Source organism: Lissotriton helveticus, chromosome 5_1, assembly GCF_964261635.1.
Source record: "Lissotriton helveticus chromosome 5_1, aLisHel1.1, whole genome shotgun sequence".
Classification (NCBI taxonomy): Eukaryota; Metazoa; Chordata; class Amphibia; order Caudata; family Salamandridae; genus Lissotriton; species Lissotriton helveticus.
The window spans coordinates 717,867,603-717,891,165 of record NC_136065.1 but is presented as its reverse complement, the minus strand read 5'-3'; the positions used below and the strand labels follow the sequence as shown (position 1 = coordinate 717,891,165).

The 23,563-nt window shown below is 45.4% G+C and overlaps 1 protein-coding gene across 8 annotated transcripts in view; it reads right to left on the bottom strand.

Moving 5' to 3' along the window:
* PPP3CB (protein phosphatase 3 catalytic subunit beta) overlaps positions 1 to 23,563 on the bottom strand; it is a 693,000-nt gene that overhangs the window by 177,706 nt on the left and 491,731 nt on the right. For 4 of the 8 annotated variants that reach the window (XM_078643127.1, XM_078643130.1, XM_078643133.1 and 1 more), the window contains 3 exons: positions 21,086 to 21,163; positions 20,115 to 20,141; positions 18,003 to 18,087 (listed from right to left, as the gene is read on the bottom strand). In XM_078643127.1, coding sequence (XP_078499253.1) covers positions 18,003 to 18,087; positions 20,115 to 20,141; positions 21,086 to 21,163 — 190 coding nt within the window. The remainder of the gene's footprint in view (positions 1 to 18,002; positions 18,088 to 20,114; positions 20,142 to 21,085; positions 21,164 to 23,563) is intronic. The other 4 variants (XM_078643132.1, XM_078643134.1, XM_078643135.1 and 1 more) reach the window with 1 other exon arrangement.

The window sequence follows — 23,563 nt, the reverse complement described above, 5'->3', positions numbered from 1 at the left end:
CAATTTAATGTAGGATATTTTATCAATTTTAAGATGGTCTTAATAGGCAGAGAGACAAGGGGCAATAATTAATGTTATATGTTTAATAATGATGAATTTTGGTTTAGGTGAAAAACAAATTACTAACCTTCGGTAACACCTTCTCTGGTAGAGACAGGATCTAGACGCAGATTCCTTACCTTTGAATTCTGTCCAGGCGCCAGACTTTTTCCTAATGAGCATGATTTGCTGATTACTCGGCTCGGTCCTCATATCTATTTCTGACGTCATCGTGGTGATGGCTTCTTTCTATGATATATATATATATATGTATATATATATGCATTTCCTTCTGCTGTTAAATATACAATTGTTTTTTCTTTTCCTCCTGTTGAGTTACTCATTATTCATGATTCCAGAGGTATTTCCACTAACCCTGACTCTTTTTGCTCAGGATAACCAATAGTTGTTTTATCTTACCACATATTTCTGTTACAGCATTGCCTAATGCTTTCTCCATCGGGGATGGGTTCTTGGATTTTCCTTCTTTGTCTCTCTACAGAGCAGGTTTAGCTAAAAAAATGGTTTTCCAAGGCAAGGAGATATAGCTCAGTGGCATCGCCTGTTGGCTTTAGTTCTTCAAGTCATAACCGGACATGCGTTAGATCCCACCATGGGAGCAAACTAGAATTACATTTATTTTCAATGTTGTCTTCAGACACATTTTGTCCGCAGCCATGGATAACACTATTTCTATGCTTTTCAATGTTTTTAAGTCTTTAATTACCTGTGGTCCTTACCATAGTTCTTTGGGGGAAGCATAGGTTCTTGCTCACCTAAATTCCTAAAAGAGTCCGGTCTCTTCTGTCTTATTATAAACCGGCTAGTCCTATTCAGGGATTTTTAGTGAGATAGTGAGATCAGTTCGCAGACCCTCCTCCAGGGATGCATTTGCTTTAGTATCTAATTCAAAGGTAAAGACTCTGCAGCTAGATGTCTCTATCAGATGAACACGTTACTTACCTTCAGTAACACCTTATCTGGTAGAGACAGGATCTAGCCAGAGATTCCCTACAGACCCTCCCATAATCCCCGGAATGCAAACTGTTTTTTTCTTACCTAAAATATCCCTTCCTAGGTATTGAGATACCTTTCCTTGGGACTTCGTAATTACTCGGCAGAGAGATGTCAAATTTTCGGCACACTTTATCTATAGGCAGTTTCTGCAAGTAGCACAGTTTTTGGCGCGGATAATAGTCACAGAAGAAAATGACGTTGGCGCATCGGAAAGGGTTTATATGGACTCTGTTGACGTCACATCAGGTGGACAACGTCACTATGGAGTCACACAATGCTTTGTACTAACACGCAGAGGTACTGCAGGAAAAACATTCTGGATCCAGTCTGACTCCTGGGGAGAAGTCACAGGTAAGGAATCTGCGGCTAGATGTCTCTAGCACACTGGAAGGTTTACTATGTTATTGGAATGGATGTTTGTAGTGCCTTACAGGCACAGTATCAAACATTTAATGTAATCCAGTCCACACCCACTGAAGCAGGAATGGGCACTTACAGTACTATTGAACAAGTTATTTACCTTCGGTAACTCCTTATCTAGTAGAGACTGTATCTGGCAACAGATTCCTTACCTAAGAATTATCCCTAGGCGTCAGACTGGATCTGGAAATCTTTCTTGAGCAGTACCCCTGTGCACAGATAGGTGGCATTGTTCGATTCCACGTAGCGTTGTCTGCGCCAGAAGTGGCATGCTTAGTGCCTATACAGGCGCCACCCCAGCATGCTGATGTTAGTTTCTTTTCGTGACTTTCAACACCAGGAACGTTGAACCACGGAGAACACTAACCACTGGTGGGAAAATCTAGAGCCCTGAAAGGGGATAGACCTGTACCTAGAAATACATTCACAAAGCGAGGAGGATGGGTGGGTTAATAAGGAATCTGCAGCGAGATACAGTATCTACAAGATTCGGTGTTACCAAAGGTAAGTAACTTGTTCATCTGATAGAGACTTTTAGCTGCAGATTCCTTACCTTTGAATAGATACCCAAGCAATACCTCTCCAGTGGTGGGTCTGCAAAACTGTTCACACTGCAGGACTGAACGAGCAAAGTACCCATCCTGACTGTTCAGGTAGTAATGCTTTGTGAGCGTCTGTAGAGAAGCCCATGTTGCTGCCTGGCAGATGTCCAGGACTGAAACTATGTGTGCTAACGCAGTGGTCGCAGCCTTAGCTCTCGGGGAATGAGCATGCAAGCCCTCAGGGGGGTGCTTCATGGCCAATGCATAGCAGATCTTAATGCAGAGCCCAATCAATTGGGAGATAATCTGTTTCTGCATGGCCTTCCCTTCTTTGCTCGGACATACCCCATTAAGAGTTGGTCGCCCACCCAAACTCTTTTGTGCGGTTAAGGTAGTAAGATGACACTCTTTTTGGGTCCAGTCTGTGGCCTTGCTCCTATCCTTAGATGGATGTGGCGTAGCGTAAAAGGTAGGCAGTCATGTACTGTCCCACATGTTATGGAGTGACATCTTTTGGCAGGAAGGAAGCTCTAGTGTGAAGAATCAGCTTGACTGGGAAGATGTTTAGGGATGGAGGCTTAGATGACAAAGATCACTGACCCTCCGGCCACATGTTATTGCCACAAGGAAAGCGGTCTTGATGGAAAAGAGCCAGAGAGGACAGTAGTGTAGTTGCTCGTTAAGGTGCCCAAAACAGAGCCCTGCTGTGAAAGAGGAAGAATAAAGAGAAGGACTGAGAAAGGAGAGTAGAAAGAGGGTCCACCTGTTTCTCTGCACACCATGCCACAAACTTGTCCCACCGGCAGGCGTATACTGTCTTGGTAGAGGGACACTTGGCTGCCAAGATAACTTTACAGACTTCGGACGGAAGGTCAAAAGCTGTCAACTGAAGCCACTCAATCTCAATGCATGAAGGTGAAGTGTTGACAGGTTCGGGTGGAACCCTCCCTGTCTGCTGCAACAGTAGCTCCTTCAGGAGGGGCAGCCTGATCGGAGGACCGATGGTCAAACTCAACAGTATGGGATACCAAACTGTGTAAGCCCAGTCTGGAGCCGCAAGGATGAGTTGGACCTGGTCTTTTCTGATCTTCTTGAGAACTCTGGGCAGGAAAGGCGTTCAGGAGGCCTGAGCTCCTCTTGAGGCAAAATGTGTTTCCAAGCGAGAGCTGCCTAGGAAACTCCAGTGCACAGAACTGACATTAAGCGTTCTTGGCGGTGACAAACAGATCTAACCAAGGCTCTCCCCAGTGCTGAAAGACACCTTTCACCACCTACAGAAGGAGGTGCCATTTAGGATCCACTAGAAATCTTCAGCTGAGTTTGTCCACCCTGGCATTCGGAGAGCCCACCAGGCATTGAACCACCAAGGAGATGCACTGATGTTCCAACCATGACCAGAGACGCAGGGCCTCCTCAACGAGGGTCTACGACCCTGTCCACTCTGTTTGTTGCAGTACCACATTGCGGTGGTGTTGTCCGTGACATCTGCACTAGCCTTCCCTAGATGGAGAGTAGAAAGGCTTTCAATGCTAGCCGGATCACCCAGAGCTCCAGTAGGTTGATGTGGAATCCGCATTCCGCCAGAGGCGTCTGATCTCCAGCTCTCCCAGATGGCCGCCCCATCCCAGGAGTGACACATCTGTCACCACTGTCAGATCTGGTTGGGGATAGGAGAGAGGTCTGCCGCAGAAATAATCGTGGATTGTCAACCACCACTGCAGATCTTTTTCAGTTCCCTCTAAGATCTGGACCATGCCCTGATGCTGTGCCCACTGGAACTTCAGGCCCCCCTGCACATCAACGAAGGAGTAGAGCCAGACCAGGTGCAGACTCTACCGCGGAGTCAGGCATTGAATGACGACACTCCCTTGTCTCGTCCCAAGACTTCAACGGGCAGGGCGCAGTTGAAGACCTCTTCAACATCTTGCTGTTTTTCTTTTTGTGGGACTTACTGGGAGATGACTTCGAGCGTGACGAGGATCTAGGGCTCTGTGACCAATCCCGGGACCATCCTCTCGACCAGGATTGAGACTGTTGCGGTGTTACATGACTAGAAGCAAGGAGCTTGAGGGACTGCTCCCTCAAGGCCTTGGGTTGCATAGCGCAGCAGTAGGCACAAGTATTTGCGTCGTGGTCGCACTCAGGCACCAGAGGCAAACAACATGTGGCTCAGTCACCGACGGTTCTGCAGGGCTTGAAACTGGCTTTCCTAGTTGACATACCTGCCTCACAAGGAGAAGGATCTTGAAAAAACTTCGAGAAAAAGTTAAAAAAGAGTCAGTCAAAAAATGAATGTGGTTAGCTCTCTCCGGATCTACGCTCACTGGTGTGGAATGAAAATAACTGATGTCAGTGAACTGGGGTGGCACCTATACACGTCACTTCTTGTGCAGATGATGCAGATCGTAACCAGTTGACGCCACACGGAGCCGAACCTTGCCACCTTTGGGCATGCAGGGGTAATCCTCAGGAAAAAGTTCCGGATCCAGTCTGACGTCTGAGGATAATTCTATGGCTTGCAATCTGTGGCTAGAAGTCTCTATCAGATAATTGCATTAACAGCACAAATTCCATCACAAGCATCAACCCCAATGAAAACAAAGTGCCCTCAATCCATTCAATCAATCCAATCAATACTAGAGAGGGAGCAGAGAAGAAGGAGGTTGGACCTGGAAAAGGAGGTAGAGAGGGAAAAAAGACAGATGGTTTCCACCCTCCAGTTACCACTACTGAATCCTCACCAGTCCTTTGAGGAAGTGCAGAGGCAGCGCCCACTCAAGAGGTAAAGGTGCAGCAACCAAACAAATCCCCAAGTTGAAAGCGAAGGGCAGCATAAGGCTCCTAGGTTTCACCTAAAGTACATATGTCTCCTCAACTACCTGCCAACTCCTTGGGGACTTTGTCAAACACACTGGCACTAGCAAATACAGAGGCAACTTTGGGAGAGGATATGGTCTAACGGCTAGGACAGCCGATCTCAAAATCTGGGAAACCAGGTTCGAGTCTTGGAAATGACGCTCAACATCCTGTCATTCTGGACAAATCACTTAATCTCCTGGCCCTCACAAAAATTAATGTTTCCTTGTATAATGCACCTGGTGCTCATGTAAAACGTTCTGATACCTGATACTTCCGGGACAAATTTGCGCTATATAAAAATCAGAAAAAGAAGGACAAAAAACTACTTGTGACTTGCCTCATATGCAAGTATTCACCTGCGCTCTTTCTATGTTGATTCCTTCCATCTGCTGCTTTCTACACAAAATTACAGTAGCAGGTCTTTGTGCACCGCTACAGAAAGAAAGAAGCTAAAATGTATGAAATTAGGACTTCACTAATGAGGAATAGTGTGGCAAATAGCATGACTCAAACAATACTAACCTATTCAAGATCACAGAAAAGCCCAAATCAACCATACAAGTTGGGGGATTCAGATTTTCCAATGATCACATAGAGAAACATGTCTTCTTGTAATTCTCCCAAAGGTACCCTAGCCTCAAAGAACAAACATGTACGACTACGGCTGACCAAATGTCCTGCTACAGCAGACCATAGAATACTGAGATCCCCCGATCGAGTAAATGGAGGCCCTGGCAGAAAAGAGCACGGAATACAGATCCTTAAGGCATCAGCACCACCCTTACTTCTCACATCGGAGAAGGATCAAGGGTGGACGTGGCATCGAAATGAAGCATGTCAAAAATACTAGATCCGGTCTTAAAATCCCACATTTTTGATGACTGAAATATTATGGTAACAAAACTAACAGGAAGGGCAAGAAAAGAACCATGGGAGGTCACTTAAAATAAGGTTCTAGAATGGTTGGAAGATAATGTTGGACCAGAGGGGGTCTGATGTAAAGGCAAAAGAAGGACATAGTAAATGTGCATTCCTGGATGGACGTACAAGGATTCACATCACTGTTGTGTATGGGTTAGGAAATCTCTACTATTACTGTGACATTTGTCCCTCAAATAATTTTCTTTTTGGGACTTCATCCCAAAAAAGAAACAATTCAATGTTGATACTTATTGTTGCCCCTTAGAAATTAACATTGTACCGGAATCTCTTTTTTAGGTCTCACGAGAGACTGTGCTTTTGTTTCTTAAAAAAGCACTAAAATTGGCTTAAGTCGTACTTACTATTGATTAGCTTCACTTCTTTACTTCTCATTGGTCAGCGCATGTTGGTTTCTCTTTCTTCTATTTTTATTAAGATCTTTTTATTTGATTTTATATTACAAAGCATGTGAGTTGGCAGCTCAACACACCTGAAACAGTACAAAGAAAAGCAAACCTCCATCACAAGGACCCCAGGGGGCAGGAGATTATAGTACATATCCCCCGTAAAACAACACACAGGGAGCAACGGGGCCTCAGGTAAGTTCCAAGGCTGTCCTGATTGCCCTGGTGTGGGTCATACACCTTAGTGCATTTGCACATGCAGCCACAGGTCTTATGGACTGCTTCCTTGGCTCACACGCACAATCTATTTTTCTGGACCAGTCTGCCACCATTGGGACAGTCGCTGTATCTCTAGGCCACTATTAGGGCCATTTTACAGAGCAACAGCGGGTAACGTGGTATTGTTTGTTCACCCCAGAGTCACAACATTATCACCTTGGCATCCAATTGCAATTCTGTCTGTGCAAGAGTTCTCAGCTTACAATGTAAGGTGCCCCAAAACAATGTAAGACGCGGACCTGCCCATGTAGTGAGGAGCAGCATTCCTGGGAGGTTACATCCCCATAGGCGCTGCTCAATTGTTTTTCCCATTTGTAGTAATTTGGTCCTAATGTAGTATGTTCTATGTAGGATTTTGAGTTGTACCAACTAAAATTGCGACCTGACTGTGACTTTCCTCTGGAATCGACATGCCTCTGCCCAATCCCCATCATCTATATCATCCTGGTCTTGTTCCCACCATTCTTGAAGTCTTGCTAAGGGATGCGCGCAGTTAAGAAGTTTTCCGTATGGCTATTTGTAGTCAGTTAGGGCGTATTTTAGTTATATATATTTACACTGTTGGGAATCAGCCATTTCGTACTGGAACTGTAGATCTAAGAAGGATAGGAGGCCTCTGGTCCCCAGATGTCCCCTAATTTGGGAATGACAATCTTGTCCCACCCACAAAAGCTTGCTAGTTTTTCCAGCTCATGAAGGGCCGATGAGTCCCACAGGGGCATTCCAAGTTTAATTTTGCCCTTAAATCCAGTGGCAGGTGTCGCTCTACGACAGATCCTGACTACCGTGGTTGCTGGGGACTATTTGTCCATCTTCTTTCCACTACGATACAGCACCTGCAGGCAACCTCATGGTGCATGAGATCTGCTGTCCGCCATAAGTGATAGAACTTGCTGTGTGGTGAAAACCCAGTTGTTTATTACGACTAACTGAGATGCTCAGTACTTGTGTCAGAATTTCAGGCCTATTACAGGTGGTTCTCTTGTCCCATAGGAGTGTTCTGGTGGTTCTTTCCACTACTGCAACAAAAAGTTATCCTGCACTTCGAAAGGTGTGCTCTGTAGTATGTATAGGAACTTTGAGAGAGTAATCATTTTGTAGGGGGCTGCCCACCCCAGCAGCGACAATGGGAGTTTCCTCCAATGTTCGACATCTGATCGGTATTCTCACAGGAGTCTATTTAGGTTTTGCCTCCTAATTCTGATCAGTCTCTAGTGACATAAAGGCCAGTGTAATAAATCCTGTTGCACGTCCACTATATCAGACAGTCACCTGCCACTATCGGGTACCAGTGCCTGAGGGGAAAACCCAATGACTTCTGCCAGTGTATATTCACCCCCAAGTATGTCTCAAATATGCATAATGTCAAGGATTCTGGGAATGAATCATTTGGGTTCCACCAGGTAGAGTAGGGCGTCATCTACGAAAAGGGAAACAACATCCTCCCAACCCGGGTCTCATCTTAGCCCCCGCATCTGTGCATCATGCATCACAACGGATCCAACAGGTGAAGGGTTTGACTGCTAATGCAAAAAGTAGAGGGGAGAGGGAACAGCCCTGACTGGTCCCTCAGTCAAGAGGGAAGCATTGCAATACTGTGCAGATCATCCTTACTCTGGCGACCAGGTCTTTTTTATAGCAGGTGAACCCAGAACAGGAAATCCGGGCCAAAGCCCATCTTGTGAAAGACAGTCATTAGGTACGGCCATTCAAGCTAATCGAAGACCTTTCCCGCATTCAATGAGAGGATCACTGTGTGTTCTCTCAGGCCTGAGGCGTTGTACAGGACCCCATAGAGATGGCGTAGGTTGTGTCTTGTCGATCTATGGGGTATAGATCCTAACTGGTCTGGGACTAAGAGCTGTTTGACTAATATGTATAGTGGGATAGATAGTATTCTAGCCATGATTGTCGTCACGATATTCAGTAGGGAGATGGGTCTATAACTGCAAAGTCCTCTGCTGGTTTCCCAACTTTATGTATCATACCTTGTAAGTAGTACGGAGGTCTTCAAAGAAGGGCTTCTCCTTTCGGGCCTTGTGGAGCATCTGGGTAAGGGGCTCACGGACTGTCAGCTAACACATTAAAACATTCTTGAGAAAGGCCATGCGCACCAGGGGTTTTCCCACTTGTTAGTTACTTTATGACCTTCACCACCTCCGTTGGTTCCACTTTTTCTCAAGTTTAACCCTATCTTCCTGGGATATGATAGGGACCAGTAGGTCCGCCACAAATTGTGTTGTCCAGTCTGCGGCTGAATCACATCTATCTCCACCACCGGGCAAAATTTAAAGCCTTATGCCTTGCGCATAAAGGACTGCACAACATAGACCCGGAATATCTCAGGACGGCTTTCAAATGGTACATCCCCAACAGAGATCTCTGTTGTGCCAATTCTAACACCTTAGTGTTCCCAAAATCAAAAAAGCAAACTGTGGTGGAAGGAGCATCATCTATGGCACAGCCAAGTTATGGAATAGCCTACCATCACATATTAGAGCCACTTCTTCCTTGTTGGCATTGCGGAAGGAGATCAAAAGCACAAGTTACTACTTGTTTAACGATATATCTGTAAGAGACATTATTTGGTGACAGATTCCTTACCTTAGAATATCCCCAAGCGTCAGACTGGATCCAGAAAGCTTTCGTCAGCAGTAACCCTGCGGGTCAATAAGCGCCGTCCTTCGGCTACGCGTGCGTCGTTGGTGTCGTATGCGCTGAGATGACGTCACTGGAGCTACTTAGACACACGCCGACATCAGTTCTGTACACAACTTTACGCAACAGGAACGCAGAGCCATGCAAGATACTGACCACTGGTGCATAGAAACTCAGTTTACAGAACAGGGAGGATGGGTGGGGCGGTAAGGAATCTATCACTAACTAATGTCTCTTACAGATATACCATTACACAAGTAGTAACTTGTGCATCTGAAAGAGGCACATTAGTGATAGATTCCTTACCTTAAAATACATACCCCAGCAAAACCAACCCCGGTGGTGGGTCTGCAAATAAGATTACACCAGAAAGTCACGGAGAACAGAACGGCCAAAGAAGCTGTCCCTCCGAACCTGACTGTCAAGGCAATAATGCTTTGTAAAAGTGTGCAGTGAAGCCCATTTGGCAGCCTGACAGATGTCCTGCAGGGGGACACCTCATCCCAATGCCATAGTGGCTGCTGTTGCCCTGGTAGAATGGGCATGCAGTCCCACCGGAGGTTCCTTTTTAGCCATAGAATAACAGCCCTTGATACACAAGACGACCCAGTGGGAGATAGTCCTTTTGTGAACAGCCCGGCCTTTCTTAGCGCCTGCGTAGCCAACAAATAGCTGGTCATCCACCCGGAATGCTTGTGTGCAATTCAGGTAAAAGGAGAGCGCATATTTTGGGTCCAGACGGTGGAGCCTCTCTTGCTCTCTGCAAGGATGTGGAGTCGGAAAGAAAGTGGGCAAGGTGATAGTCTGCCCGATGTGAAAGGCGGTGACAACCTTAGGCAAGAAGGAAGGATGAGTGTGAAGCACAACTTGTCCGGATAAACCGACAGAAAAGGAGGCTTACAAGAAAGAGCCTGAAGCTCACTCACTCCCCTGGAAGAGATGATAGCCACCAGGAAGGCAGTTTTCAAAGTCAGAAGACGTAGAGGACAATTGTGAAAGGCTCAAAGGGAGCGCACATGAGATAAGTCAAAACAAGATTTAAGTCCCACTGAGGCATTATGAAAGGAACAGGAGGGAACATATGCTTAATGCCTTTTAAGAATCTCTGTACAACAGGGCACTTGAAAAGAGGAGGCTGATCTGGAAGACTCATAAAGGCTGAAATGGCCGAAAGGTAGCCCTTGATAGTGCCCAGAGCAGAGCACTGCCAGGCCAGAGAAAGAAGGAACAATAGGACTTCAAAAAGAGGGACAGAAAGTGGATCCACAGTCTTAGCTGTGCACCATGCCACAAATTTGTTCCACCTGTAGGCGTACACCGATTTAGTGGAGGGACGTCTGGCTGCCAGAATGACATCACAGACTTCGGGAGGCAAGTTAAATGGAATCAACAGTTGCCGCTCAATCTCCACGCATGTATGTGGAGGCTGGGCAGGTTCGGGTGGAGAACCGTCCCCAGCTGCTGCGACAGAAGATCCTCCCGCAGAGGCAGTCGGATCAGGGGATCCAGGCTCATACTGAGTAGCTTGGGATACCAAACTCTTCAAGCCCAGTCCGGAGCCATAAGGATGACTTGGGCCCGGTCTTGCCTGATCTTCTTCAGAAGTGGCAGGGGCGTAACACAGGCCCCGCAGCCCACGCGGTGTGGGGGGGCCTTAAGCTCCAGGGGGCCCCCTCGGCACTGAACTCTGGCAGGAGAGCTCCTGATTGAGCCCGAAGGGGGCCCCTCTGCGTACCGCGCAGGGAGGCCCCCTCAATTTTCGTTACGCCAGTGAGAAGTGGTATAGGCGGAAAGGCATACAACAGACCGCAACTCCACTCGCAATGAAAAGCGTCGCCTAGCGAGTGCCGCCTTGGAAATTCCAACGCGCAGAACTGATGACATTGCGCGTTCCGCCTTGAACAACCAGTCGTCGAGACGGGGGAAGACTGAAACCCCTGATCTGCGGAGATGAGCTGCGACCACTGCCATCACTTTCGTGAATATCCAAAGGGCGCTGGTAAGGCCAAAGGGGAGCACGGTGAACTGAAAATGCTCCTGGCCCACCGTGAATCGCAGGTGACGCCGATTGGCCCGGCAGGACGGGAATATGAAAATAAGCGTCCTGCAGGTCCAGTGCCACCATCCAGTCTTGTGGGTCGAGAACAGACAAGACCTGAGCCAGAGTGAGCATTTTGAACTTCTCCTTCCGGAGGAAGCGATTTACGCTTTGAAGGTCTAAGATGGGACGCATACCCTTGTCCTTCTTTGGAACCAAGAAGTAGTGGGAGTAACAACCCAACCGACTTCGGGCGTCGGAACGTGCTCGATGGCCCCCTTGACCAAGAGGGCCGTAACTTAGTGCTGGAGAAGTGGAAATGATCCGCTGACATGCGGTGGAACTGCGGTGGCGTGGCTGGGGGGTAGACTCGAAGGGGAGGAGGTAGCCCCTTCGAATAATCTCCAGAACCCACCTGTCTGATGTAATGGTGCGCCAGTGGGGGAGGTGATGATGAATCCTGCCACCCACTGGCGTCTGGTGGGCCTGAAACACCGGACGAGGAAGGTGTGGAGGCACTGGCAGCGGGGGTGTTGGTGGACTGACCCACACGCTGGCCCCGTGACCCGCCTCTGCGAGCCCCACGTCCGCAGCTGCGCTGGGACTGTGGCTGCGCAGGCTTGTTCTGAAATGAGCATGTTTGTATGCCTCTTCCAGAGGTTCGAAAGGAACGAAAGTTAGAAGCGGAAGGAGTACGTGTGGCCGAAAGGCCTTAAGACTTGGCCGTGGCCCGAAAATCCTTGAAATGCTCCAATGTGGAATCCGCCTTATCACCAAAGAGGCGAGTGCCATCGAAGGGCATGTCCAGCAAAGTATTCTGAAGATCTGCGAAAAGCCAGTCGTTCTCAACCAGGCATGACGACGTAGTGCCACCATTGTGGAAATCCCCCTACCCAGCGAATCAGCGGTATCAGGACCACAATGTATAGTGAACCTGGCTGCATCTCTCTCCCCAGACCGCAGTCCAGAACTTGTGGAAGAATAAATCTTCTTGCCAAACTGCTCCAATTTCTTGGATTCCTTGCCCGGTGGAGCAGAAGGAAACGCACTCGGGGACGTCGAGGCCTGAACTACCAAACTCTTAGGTGTAGGGTGCTCGGTGAGGAAGGCAGGGTCGCCCGGGGCCGCACGATGGCGTCGGCCCACAACTTTGTCCACAGGGGCCCCTGTGTTGGGCCGGGACCAAGTGCCCAGAAGCACATCAGTAAGTGCATAATTAAACGGCAACAGCGGTTCTGTAGAGGAAGAAGCTGCCCGAAGCACTTCAGTGGGTGGGTCTGACAGCCACTGTAGGGAGCTGGAGGCCAAGAGCCTCGGCTGCCCTACATAGCACTGTGGAAAAGGAACCACTCTCCTCCATAGTAGCTGAAGGGAATGGTGGACCAGGCGCCGGAGTGTAATCCGGGCTACCAGCCTCCGCCTCCTCATCCCAGTTGGGGCCAGACTCGCACTGTGCTGCGAGAGGGTCTTCAAACTCATCCCAGTCCTCTCTTTCCTCCACAAGTGGACGAGGACGTGGGTGAATAAAAGGATAAAAGCCCCAATCGGCATCTGGAGACATCCTTCCGGCACCGTGCTGACGCCGGAAAAGAAGTAAATGCCGGCTTCGCCCGCCGGCTGCGCCAGCATCAGTGCCACAGGCATGGGCGATGCCGGTGGGAGCCGTACGGGTTCCACCGGCAAGAAGGGAGACCACGGCTGGAGCCATGCAGGCCTCGAGGCCTCAACGACGTCGGGCCGAATCCAGCGACGTCAAGTAATGCAGAACAGAGGGGCCCGCGGGGCCCAACGGCGTGCTGACGGGGCAGCACGGGCCTAAGATACATGCCATTTTAGACACGAACTCTTGCAATTTGGCTGGAGTCGCCGAAGGACCCGGGAAAGGTTGGTAAGCCAACGGTAACTGCTCAGGCTCCGTCAGAGCCGCAGGGGCGGTGCCACCTACTCCCTCAGCCATGTCCCGCGACCGGCTAGGGGAGGATGAAGAGCGGCGACGCTTCTTTGACTTTTTGTGCTTCGCCTTACCTGACTACGAGTGCGAAGACTTCGAATGATAGTGCTTGCTCTGCGACCGGGCCCTTGACATCCAACGGGACCTGGACCTGGAACGACGTGGGGCCAACTCCCGGGCCTCCAGGCACTTTCGGGACCGCTCCAGCAAATTTTTTGGGCCATGACCCAGCAGTGGGAACACGACTCGGTGTCGTGGTCATGCCCCAGGCAGAAGAGACACTCACGGAGCGGGTCCGTCAGTGACATCGTGCGCGGACAGGTTTCGCAAAGCTTGAAACCGGGCATCCCTATGCACCAGGGGTACAGTATACTTACAAATAATAGCAAAAATATACTTAGTCAACAAGTAACGGGGTACCGCTCTCTCCGGATCTGCGCTTGCTGGCGCGGAAAGAGAAAGAACTGAAGTCAGCGCGCGTGGTCGGGTCTAAGTAGCTCCAGTGACGTAATTGCGGCGCATACGAGGCCAATGACGCACGCGGAGCCGTACGACGACGCCTATCGATGCGCAGGGGTACCGCTGATGAAAGCTTTCCGGATCCAGTCTGACACCTGGGGATATTCTATGGTGAGTAATCTACCACTAACGTGTCTTTTTCAGATCTTGGCTATTCCACAACTAAAGCATTATGTCTAGCATGCCGTCTACTCTGATAGCGCCAGGACACCCTTGGGTAATAGCGCACTTTAAAAATTCCCTAACATAACAATGTAATGTTGAGCTCAATGCTTGTTTTTTTTTTAAAAGATAAATATTTTCATCACAAGAGAAGTCAATACAGTACAAATTGAGTAAGTGAATTTACAAAGATGTACTACGGGGCCCTCTATAGCATGAAGGCATGGTAGTAATCACAATTAAAGTTCAGGTGCTGTATTGCTATGTTGTATCGGACTGAAGTCAGTGCATAGCAAATGACTGCTCTGTTATTGTGTGGGGAGAGCCATGTTTGATAAGTTGTCCCACTGAATTCTGTTAGCCAAACAATTACTCCGTGCCTATCATTAGTATGGAATTATTCTGATGGGATGTGCACTTGGAATTCCCAAGTGTGGGAGTGTCCGCGGACAGGATTTAGACTGAGCTGTTGTGCTCACCAGGGTTCATTTGGGCAACCCTGCTTCCTTCTCTGGCACTGCAGTGGCTCCATGAAGATAACTCCAGGTCACAGGTGTCTGATCCAGCAGTTACAGTAGAAGGACATTTCTCCTCCAGTTCGAGGCACTGCTGTAATGTCTGAAGTGCAGTGAATGCAGAGCTAGCACAGTATTTCTACATATTTTTCTTTGGCAGTCTCTGAATCAATTAATTCAGACACTCTGTTCATCACCACCCCCTTTTCTGAATCATTTTGTCCACCATAAGCGTGGAAGGGTATACTCAGACATGAGCTGGGATGGGGCAGTGAGCTAAATAACGGTGATGGATCAAGCCCTGATCTTTGGACTGGGTAAGAGTGGTCTGCTTAATTCAGACACTCTGTTCATCACCACCCCCTTTTCTGAATCATTTTGTCCACCATAAGCGTGGAAGGGTATACTCAGACATGAGTCCCTTGCTCACTGCTCCATCAGGATTCAAGCAAGCCGGGCCGACAACGCCTGGAATGGCAGAAACCGGTCCCCGGAAGCTTGTCTCCTTTCTGGTGAAGAATTGGCTTGGTAGTTTGGTCTGCCCTGTTCCCATGATGCACTGGGCCAGGGACAGACTAATTTGCATATAGCCAGGTTCTGAGCTGGGATGGGGCAGTGAGCTAAATAACGGTGATGGATCAAGCCCTGATCTTTGGACTGGGTAAGAGTGGTCTGCTTAATTCAGACACTCTGTTCATCACCACCCCCTTTTCTGAAGCAGTCTCTGAATCAGGCAGTCTTTATTTTGCAGTTTATTTGCAAAGTGCACTAACACCCATGAGGGCATCCGGACGCTGAGCAAGTGTATTTGCCTTGCCTCGCCTATGTTGCATGGCCTTTCCTCGCCTATGTCGCATGGATATTCATAAACCCTGGACTTTAGCCTCTTGCTGTACTCAGTGAGGAGGTGGCTCTAATGTATAGTTGGAGGCTGTCCCACGCTTCAGAGTCAATGTACGAGAAGGACTGGCCTCCGGACTTATTTATGAGGAGGCCTGGGTTGTGGGTAAGTAGGAGTCTGGCGGAGCCGAGGTGTGTGCCTGGTTGATGGAAGGAGATATGCTGGTCAGGTAGGTGGGGCCTATGTTGTGTATTGCCTTTAATAATCTAGCTTCTGAGTTCCCAACAGTTTGTAATCTTCTGGTGAATTCTTTAATGTTTGCAGTGTACGAGGTGCTCCGGTAATCCAGCTCGCTGGTGCCAAGGGCATGAGTGATGGTTGTTCTGGTGTTGTATAGGAGCCATTAGAAGATCTTCCTGAGCATGTTCAAGATGTGAAAGCAGGATGCAGTGACAGTTGATTTGCAAGGTCATTTAAAGCTTGATGTCAATGATGATCTCAATGTTCCGGATGTGGTGGCTGGAGGTTGGTGTTGGTCCAAGGTCAGCCGGCCTCTAGGTAGAGCCCCATCATGAGGTGATTTTTTTGAAGATAACTACTGTCCCATCGTGCTGTGGTCGTTCTGAAGATAACTACTTCTGTCTAATCTGTGTTGAGCTTGAGGCAGGTGGCCTTCATCCACACGGCAACTTCGGACATGCAGGTGGTGAACTTGTTCCTTGTGATGGGGTCTTATCTAAGCTGTGTGTCATAAGCGTAGGAGAGGATGTTGATGTCATGTGTGCAGATGACATTGGCCAAAGGGGTCACATTAGTGTTAAAAAGGGTTGGGCTGACGGACACACCTTGAATCACTCTGCAGATGTGTTTGCGGGCTTCCGAGGAGTATGGTGTCAGCGAGCGGGTCCTTAGATACCAATTTCGTGAAGTTGTCTGATGAGGATTTGCCGAGGATGCTGAAGGCTGTAGAGAGGGCCAAAAGGATGACAGTTGCCATACCGTCTCTGTCCAGGATCATGCAGATATTATCTGTGCGGGCGATGAGTTCTGTTTCTGCACTGTGGTTGGGCCTGAAGCCTGAATGCATAGCGTTGCGGAGCATCTTCTTAATGAGGTGGTCAGTGAGGCATCTGTTTGATGAGCTTCTCAAGGACCTTTGTGGGGTACGATGGGAGGGAGATTGATCTGTAGTTGGTAAGCAAAGCTGGGTCCGCTGAGGTTTACTTGAGCAGAGGAGTGACCATATGTGTTTCAATGTGTTTGAGAAGAAGGCTGAGTAGATAGAAGAGTGGAGTATAGAAATAAGAGCTTGGCTGATGGGTGCGAGTCTTTTGGCGAAAGCGTGGTGGGGGTCAAGTCGGACGTGGCTGGCTATTAGAGGTACCAGTCTTGGACCACAGCAGCTCTTCTCCTTGGGAAGTGAAGCAGATCAAACTAGAATAAAGTGGGTGCATTTCAAATCCACTTTTATACGGTATTTTGAGACAGGGAACGGGGTTCCACTGTCAGGGTTTATTAACTAATTTGGCCTGATGTCTTTTCATAATCTGTTTTTTCTCTGCAGCGCAGATAGGTACTTTGTTGCAAGGTGATGGCTGCTCAAAAAGAGGTAGTTATGATGCTGGCTCTACGCGCGAGTACTCAACAATTTGAGCACACAAGTGTAGCTTTGCATCAGGCTTTGATCAGCCTTCCAGAGTGGGCTTTTCGGAAAAAACACAAATGACTCAGGCTCTCCCCAGAAAATTTTCTTTCATTACCAACTGTATCTGCTGACTCCACCCCACAATCCTCATTATGTTGACCATTTATAAATGGTAGTGCCCAGAAAGGACTAATCAGCAATCCATTGCTGAAAAGGTCACTAAGCATTTCTAAAGCACTCCTGTTTCCATCCCTCTACTCTGAGTCTACAGTTGTGCCCTGCTCCTCAGGAATGCAAGCAACACACTTCCACTGTCTGAGGTTGTTTCACAACTTCCATCTTGTGCCATATCAGACCAAGGCGAATCACCTGGTAACAGCATATATAAACGCTTTCAAACAATATGGAGTCCTACTACCATATACATGTAAATACGTTTGACTTTCACACAGAGATGTCCGCACAGGGTCTGGTCATGACACACAAACATACCTTTACTCAAGTGGGCCTTAAGGGATTGCACCCATCTTTGAGCCAGGTAAAAAGGCCCGATGAGCTACTGATCACTAAAAACATGCTATGCTGCCATAATTACTCTCAACTGTACTTAGCTGCAGACACAAACAGTAATCTCAAGCCCAGCCAAGGGTTCGCTTTTGGTTCCCCTCCATGAACTCAAAGAAAGGAGGTGGGGCTCTATGTCAATTTCATGCCGGGGTTTACAGTGTACACGATGATGATGTTGTGAGTGTGGAGGCCAAATTAAAATCAGGATACTAGATTGACTTGCTGTTGGGTGACTCAGGACTGGGGCACAAATCTTCTGCCATACTGGGGGACATTCAAATCCCAACACAGCTGTTAACAGATTCACATACTTTGATAAAGGGGTTGATACTGCTACAATATCAGTATAATAAATACACTGAGAATTGAGTGCGCATTGCATTTTAGAATATGCAAAATTACTTTCTCATACAACATTGGGTGGTCCAAAAGTCATGTACTGTTTCTTGAAGTCTACAGCCATAGAGCTCTGAGTATCCGTTGTTTGTAAACAATTTTTGCATTTTATCACTACTTTAAAGAGTTAACATTCATTGTTTTACTAAACAGGCAATACCTATAAAAAAACAGAACATGGAGAACTGCATAACCATCAACCATAAAGTAGCACAAATGTTATGATTACCTCAGGACAGAGAATACTCTTGCCATCTTGCCAATTGCACGAATTTTGTTTCTGATTATTTCTTTTCGTGCTGCAGCTGTACCTACTTAAAATGGAAAAAAAAATCTCAATCACAGGAATAACCATTTTACAAATGTAGTAGTTTCCACCTTTTATTATGCCACACACACTATTATCGAGATTTGGATATTAAAAACTATGGGCCACACGTATCAACCAATTTTGCGTTTGTATTAAACCACATTTTGCAATTCTGTAACCTGTTACCAAATTGCAAAATGGGTTTGCAAGTTGGTATTTGGAAGGGGCGTGTTTAGGGTGTCCCTTCCAAATAACGAATCCTAATGGTATGTATGAATGTTTTGTGACTGTGAATGCGGTTGTAAAACATTCACATTTTACCTACTTTAAGTAGGTGGTAACCTATTCGCAAATGGGAAGGGGTCTCCAAGGGACTCTCTTACCTCTTTTGGAAAGGTTGTTAAAACGTTTTTTATGAGCAGGCAGTGGTCCCATGGACCACTGCCTGCTCTTAAAAAATTAAAAGAAAACTTTTTTTTTTTATTAAACGCAACCCATTTTCCTTCAAGGAAAACGAGCTGCATTTAAAAAAAAAAAGGATTGCTTTATTTAAAAGCAATCACTGACATGGTGGTCTGCTGACCCCAGCAGGCTCCTATCCCTGTGTTTTAAGCAATTCATACGGGGTCGCAAATTGCGAACTGTCTCAATAATATTAATGAGGTAGGTCGATTTGCGGCCCACTAGGAATCCGTATATGAAACTCAGAGTTCCATGCATTGGAAATTGCGATTACCTAATAGCGATTCTCAGAAAATCGCAATTAAATAATTGCAATTTCCAGATTTGATACATGTGGCCCTATATAACTCAACGGCCGGAGCGGACAATAACATTATTAGACCCTCATTTCCATATAATCCAACCTCCCTATGAGAAAACTTTAAAAAGACTTTTCACTTTGCAGACTTTGAAGACCATTAATGACAAACCATGCCTGTGTGAGGACTTTATTCTGATGTGATTTTTCTGTATATATAGCCCTTGATCACAAACTGCTTATACTGTCAACTTCTACAAGCGGGAGGCAGCATAAGCCTAATATGATTAACAGGATCCCAAAGCGTGCCATGTTTGACTATTCTACTTTGAGTCTATAAAGTGACCGACATATCCCTGCATTGTTGAACTTTTGGGAAATGTTTACTTTATTCTCAGGTGCGGTAAAGTAGAAATAGTTTTCTAACCAAAATATGTGTTTGTTCATTGAAGGCAATACTGCAATGCACTGAAACACAACACTAAAAACGCAAAAGGGATACAAATGAAAGCAAAGTTTCCATATACAGATCGTGCCTCTACCACTGAGGGGAAACACTGGAATAGTCCTACCACTGATACAAATTAATTCTGTATTACCTTTTCAAAATTAGCTCTGTTAATTACATACGACTCTTAAGGCTTCATTAGAAAGCGTGGAATTCTAACCTCAAAAACTCCTATACTTTTTTAATTTGCAAAAGAGTTATTTATCCATAAAAGAATAAAACAACTTCAGGATAATTTCTATACTTACAAACACCACTCACAAAAATAGCCGTTACGAAAATACAAGGTTTTTAAAAGCAAATAGGATAAAACATATAAAACGAGAAATTCAACTATTTTTTATTTTAAATCATAATCCCTGTGCACATATTTGTTAACAATTAGACACTTTACATGCACACTTATCAAAGAAAAATATCCACGAAGAAACCACAAAAGCACAGAGACAAGACAAACAAATGAAAGGTCAACAGCCATGCAAGTCAGATATGCAACTGTTAGAAACAGATATAAGGATGAAAATCTATGAAAATGAAGGGGAAAAGTTGAGAAAATGATCATGCACAGAAAGACAGATGTCTAGGAATATGACTTCTGATGACTGTACAACTTAAACGTTTTATGTTTTGGGGGACATAGCAATCAAAGGGGTGTAATAAAATGAACGATTACTAAGTAAATTACTTATCACATTCTGTAAATCGTATTACAGTAGTTTTTGAAGTCATATTTCAAAACAAAGTAGCTCTGTCTGGTCTGTACCTTTTTTATTGCCATATATGAGTCGCTCTTCAGATGGAGAATCCAGATAAAGAGGAAGTGAATGATGGAGAAAAAGGTGAGTGAGACAAATAAAAAGCAGAGATATTTTTCCTGCCAGTGGTAATAGAAAATGAATGCAGAAAAGAAAAAAATGAAAAATGTACAGCAGCCAAACTACTGAAAATGCATTAGTTGAGAAAATTAGTGGACACACAAAATGCCATCAAACTGTTGCCAAAAATAATCTTTTTTCAGGTTTGTGTGGAGAAGCTGTCTAAACCATTACAGTTTTCCAATAAATAAACAAACAAATACAAAGTAATCACTTTCCCTTAATTAAACCCGTCTGACAAACAGTTGTCACCATACAAAATATGTGAACGCACATACTTAAACTTTTTAAAAATGACTCCACTAATTGCAAGCATATAACATGAATGAAAAATGATCACCGCTTGCATAACTTGTACATGATATTTGGGAAATTAAACCTGTATTTACATCTTCCTGGGATTATACCTCGGTATATGTTAAATGCCTGAGCATTAGATACATATAATTTTTATATAAAGTCATGTTGGGTTATACATCAATACCCAAGTGTAGCAGGCCTACAGTACATTTCAAAAGTACATAATACATGGTAACTAAAAAAGAAATGCTGCAAGGCCTTAAAATAATTTTAGTGCAGCGCACAAACCTGAGTTACAAAATAAATGAATGGCGGTTTTAAAACAAACTGAACAGATTATGTACAAGTAATGCAAATCTGTTTTAGAGTTGCGTGGTAATGTAATTAATTTGCCATGATTGGCATGTATTTTAAAACTTAAAAGTGCAAATAAATCATTGACAAGACAGACGGCTTTAATGAAAAAGAATCATCTCATTAAATATATGCAATCCTGTGGAGCAAAGATTTACCGCATATGCTTAGATAAAAGTTACTATAAGCTTGAAAATAGTCCTACCGTCAAACTGATCTTCTCCCTCAGTCATTAGTTCATCGTCGGAGCAAATACTGAGAACATTCACCAGCATTTCCGTCACTGTAACAAAATAAAAATATATAAATTGTGTGACAAAAAAAACAGTGCTAGGCAGCTTTTTTAGCTGCAAGTCAAGCATCTTTGAGAATGATTAGGCCAATAATGTTTTTAATTAATAACAGTGTCACAGTATTTTCCAGTGTGCAGAACAAATAAACTTATTTCAATGTGCATCGTCTTGAAAATGGAACTCGTTCCCCTCATCATCACACTCTTCTAAAATAAAACTTTATTAGTCCATTGGCATCAGCAGTCAGAGTATTTTACGGCTCAGAATGGCTTGTATTCGCCGGGGCGCTTGGAAACGGTTTAACGGCACAGCCCCTCGGGCCTCTGTAACTGTCCCCCACTTCCGGAATTTGATTGAAATTAATAGGGCAACAGCCCCCGTTTCACTGCCTCTAGCACTGCTAAAAGGGGATACATTTTTTATTAAGGATGTGTTTGCCACGCAGGTATGTATCTGCACCTTTACCCCGCATGGTAAGCAATGGTAAGTAAAAAATCCATAGATATATAATTAATTTTAGGGTTTGGGATTGGTAGTGGTAAAGGGTGGTAAGGGTAATTTTAGGGTTTAAGAGTGTGGGCAGTGGTAAAGGGTGGTAGGGTCGTAGGGTTTAGGGGTGGGCAGTGCTAATGTGTAGTACGGGGATTTTAAGGTTTAAGGGAAGGTAGAAGTAAAGGAGGGTTAAGAGTTAATTTAAAAAAAGGAAGAGCAATGAGGGGATTCCCCCCCCAAAAAGAAAAAAGAAATGTTATATTACATTTAGGGTTTAGGAGTGGGTAGCGGCAAGGGGAAGTATGGCTAATTTTAGGGTTTAGTGGTGGGTAGTGGTAATGCAGATTAGGAGTAAATTAAAATAGGAGGTGGTTTGGGGCAGATCCCCCAAAAAAGAAAACATGTAATACAAATATATATGTGTGTGTATATAAAATATATATAACATACTGGCAGTACCAGTAGGTAGTTATAGTTAAGACCATGTTTCCATAGAAAAAGCATTTTTGACTTGCCTATATCTTTGGCATCCTTTTTCAAATCTTCCCAAAAAAGTGTCATGATGAGTCTTGTTGTGCATGGATAGTTTCGGGGTGATCCGTCAAGCTGGGGCCAGAGAAAAAGGAGGGCTAAAAAAAGTGTGTTTCCCATGTTAATTCCCACAGACTATTTAGACACGCCTGAAGCCCAAACTGCTGGATGGAATTACACCAAATTTAACAGAAAGTCACCTTTCGGTCCACAGATTGTGCTCTTTGTTATTTGGTGTAAATCTGTTCAGTAGTTGTTGAGAAATGTAAGTAAATCCAAAATTGTATATCTGCGATCTCAGGTAATTTGCAAATAGTAACAAGCTAGTGCAGAGATCTGCAGAGCTCTTACTGGCTGCCACCACTTCACCAAAAAGTGTTGGCAGTCAATATAAAATTTATTTCGGTCAAACTGACCATAAAAGTGCCAAGACATACATACATTTTTACGAATCTCATTGATGCACAGGCACAGTTTATATATAAAATACAATAAAAAAGTAGAAAACTATATCCATTCAAAATCATCCAGTTAAAAGCCTCAGGCCTTTTAATGGCATAAATTAATACAATGTATACTAGGTACAATCCACTCTACTGTTCACTAGTCAGCGTTAAAAAGAGACATAAAAGAACCATTTATCAGAATAACTAAAGCCATTCATTGCTTCCTTCTGCATCTTCCCATCACTCCTAGAAAGTGCCAACACGCATGATCCAAAATAATGGAAGTTGCATATAAAACAGTAAATTGTTGTACCACAAGCCTTCAACTTTTATCTATTCATGCCTTATATACTTTAAAACAATAGAAATTACCAAGCGCTGACCAAAGTTAAGGAGTCACATTAGGACAGGTTATCAAGGTGGATGGTTTCAATCGTGCCTTCCATCTGATTCCCCACCTATGGCTTAAGAACTTTGCAGTCGCACAGACAAGCAAAGGTCTTGCATCGGTTTTCAGAATGTGAAGTGTCACACTAAAATCTCCAGTACCCAACTGTTTACATATGGGAACGAGCCACTTGCTCATAGGGACAGTATATGCTGGGCAACCAAACAAGGCATGACCTATAGTTTCTCTGGGGACAGGGCAGCATGGACAACCCCTACAAGCAGTGGCATTGTTGGCAGTCATCTTGGGTCTCCGCTTCAGCTGAGTCTCCCACAAAAAAAATGTGGAAAAAAGAAAAGGGGGCAGGGTAGGAATTCCGTGACCCCCAAGCTTTCGCAGTAAAAATGGAGAAAAAAATACAAGCACAGTCTCCCACAATTTTCTTTTAAATTAAACCCCCTCGAATGGGACCGGGAGGAAATACAGAAATGTTTTTTAAACAGAGGGGGGTATTTTTATGCCCCGGGGACCAC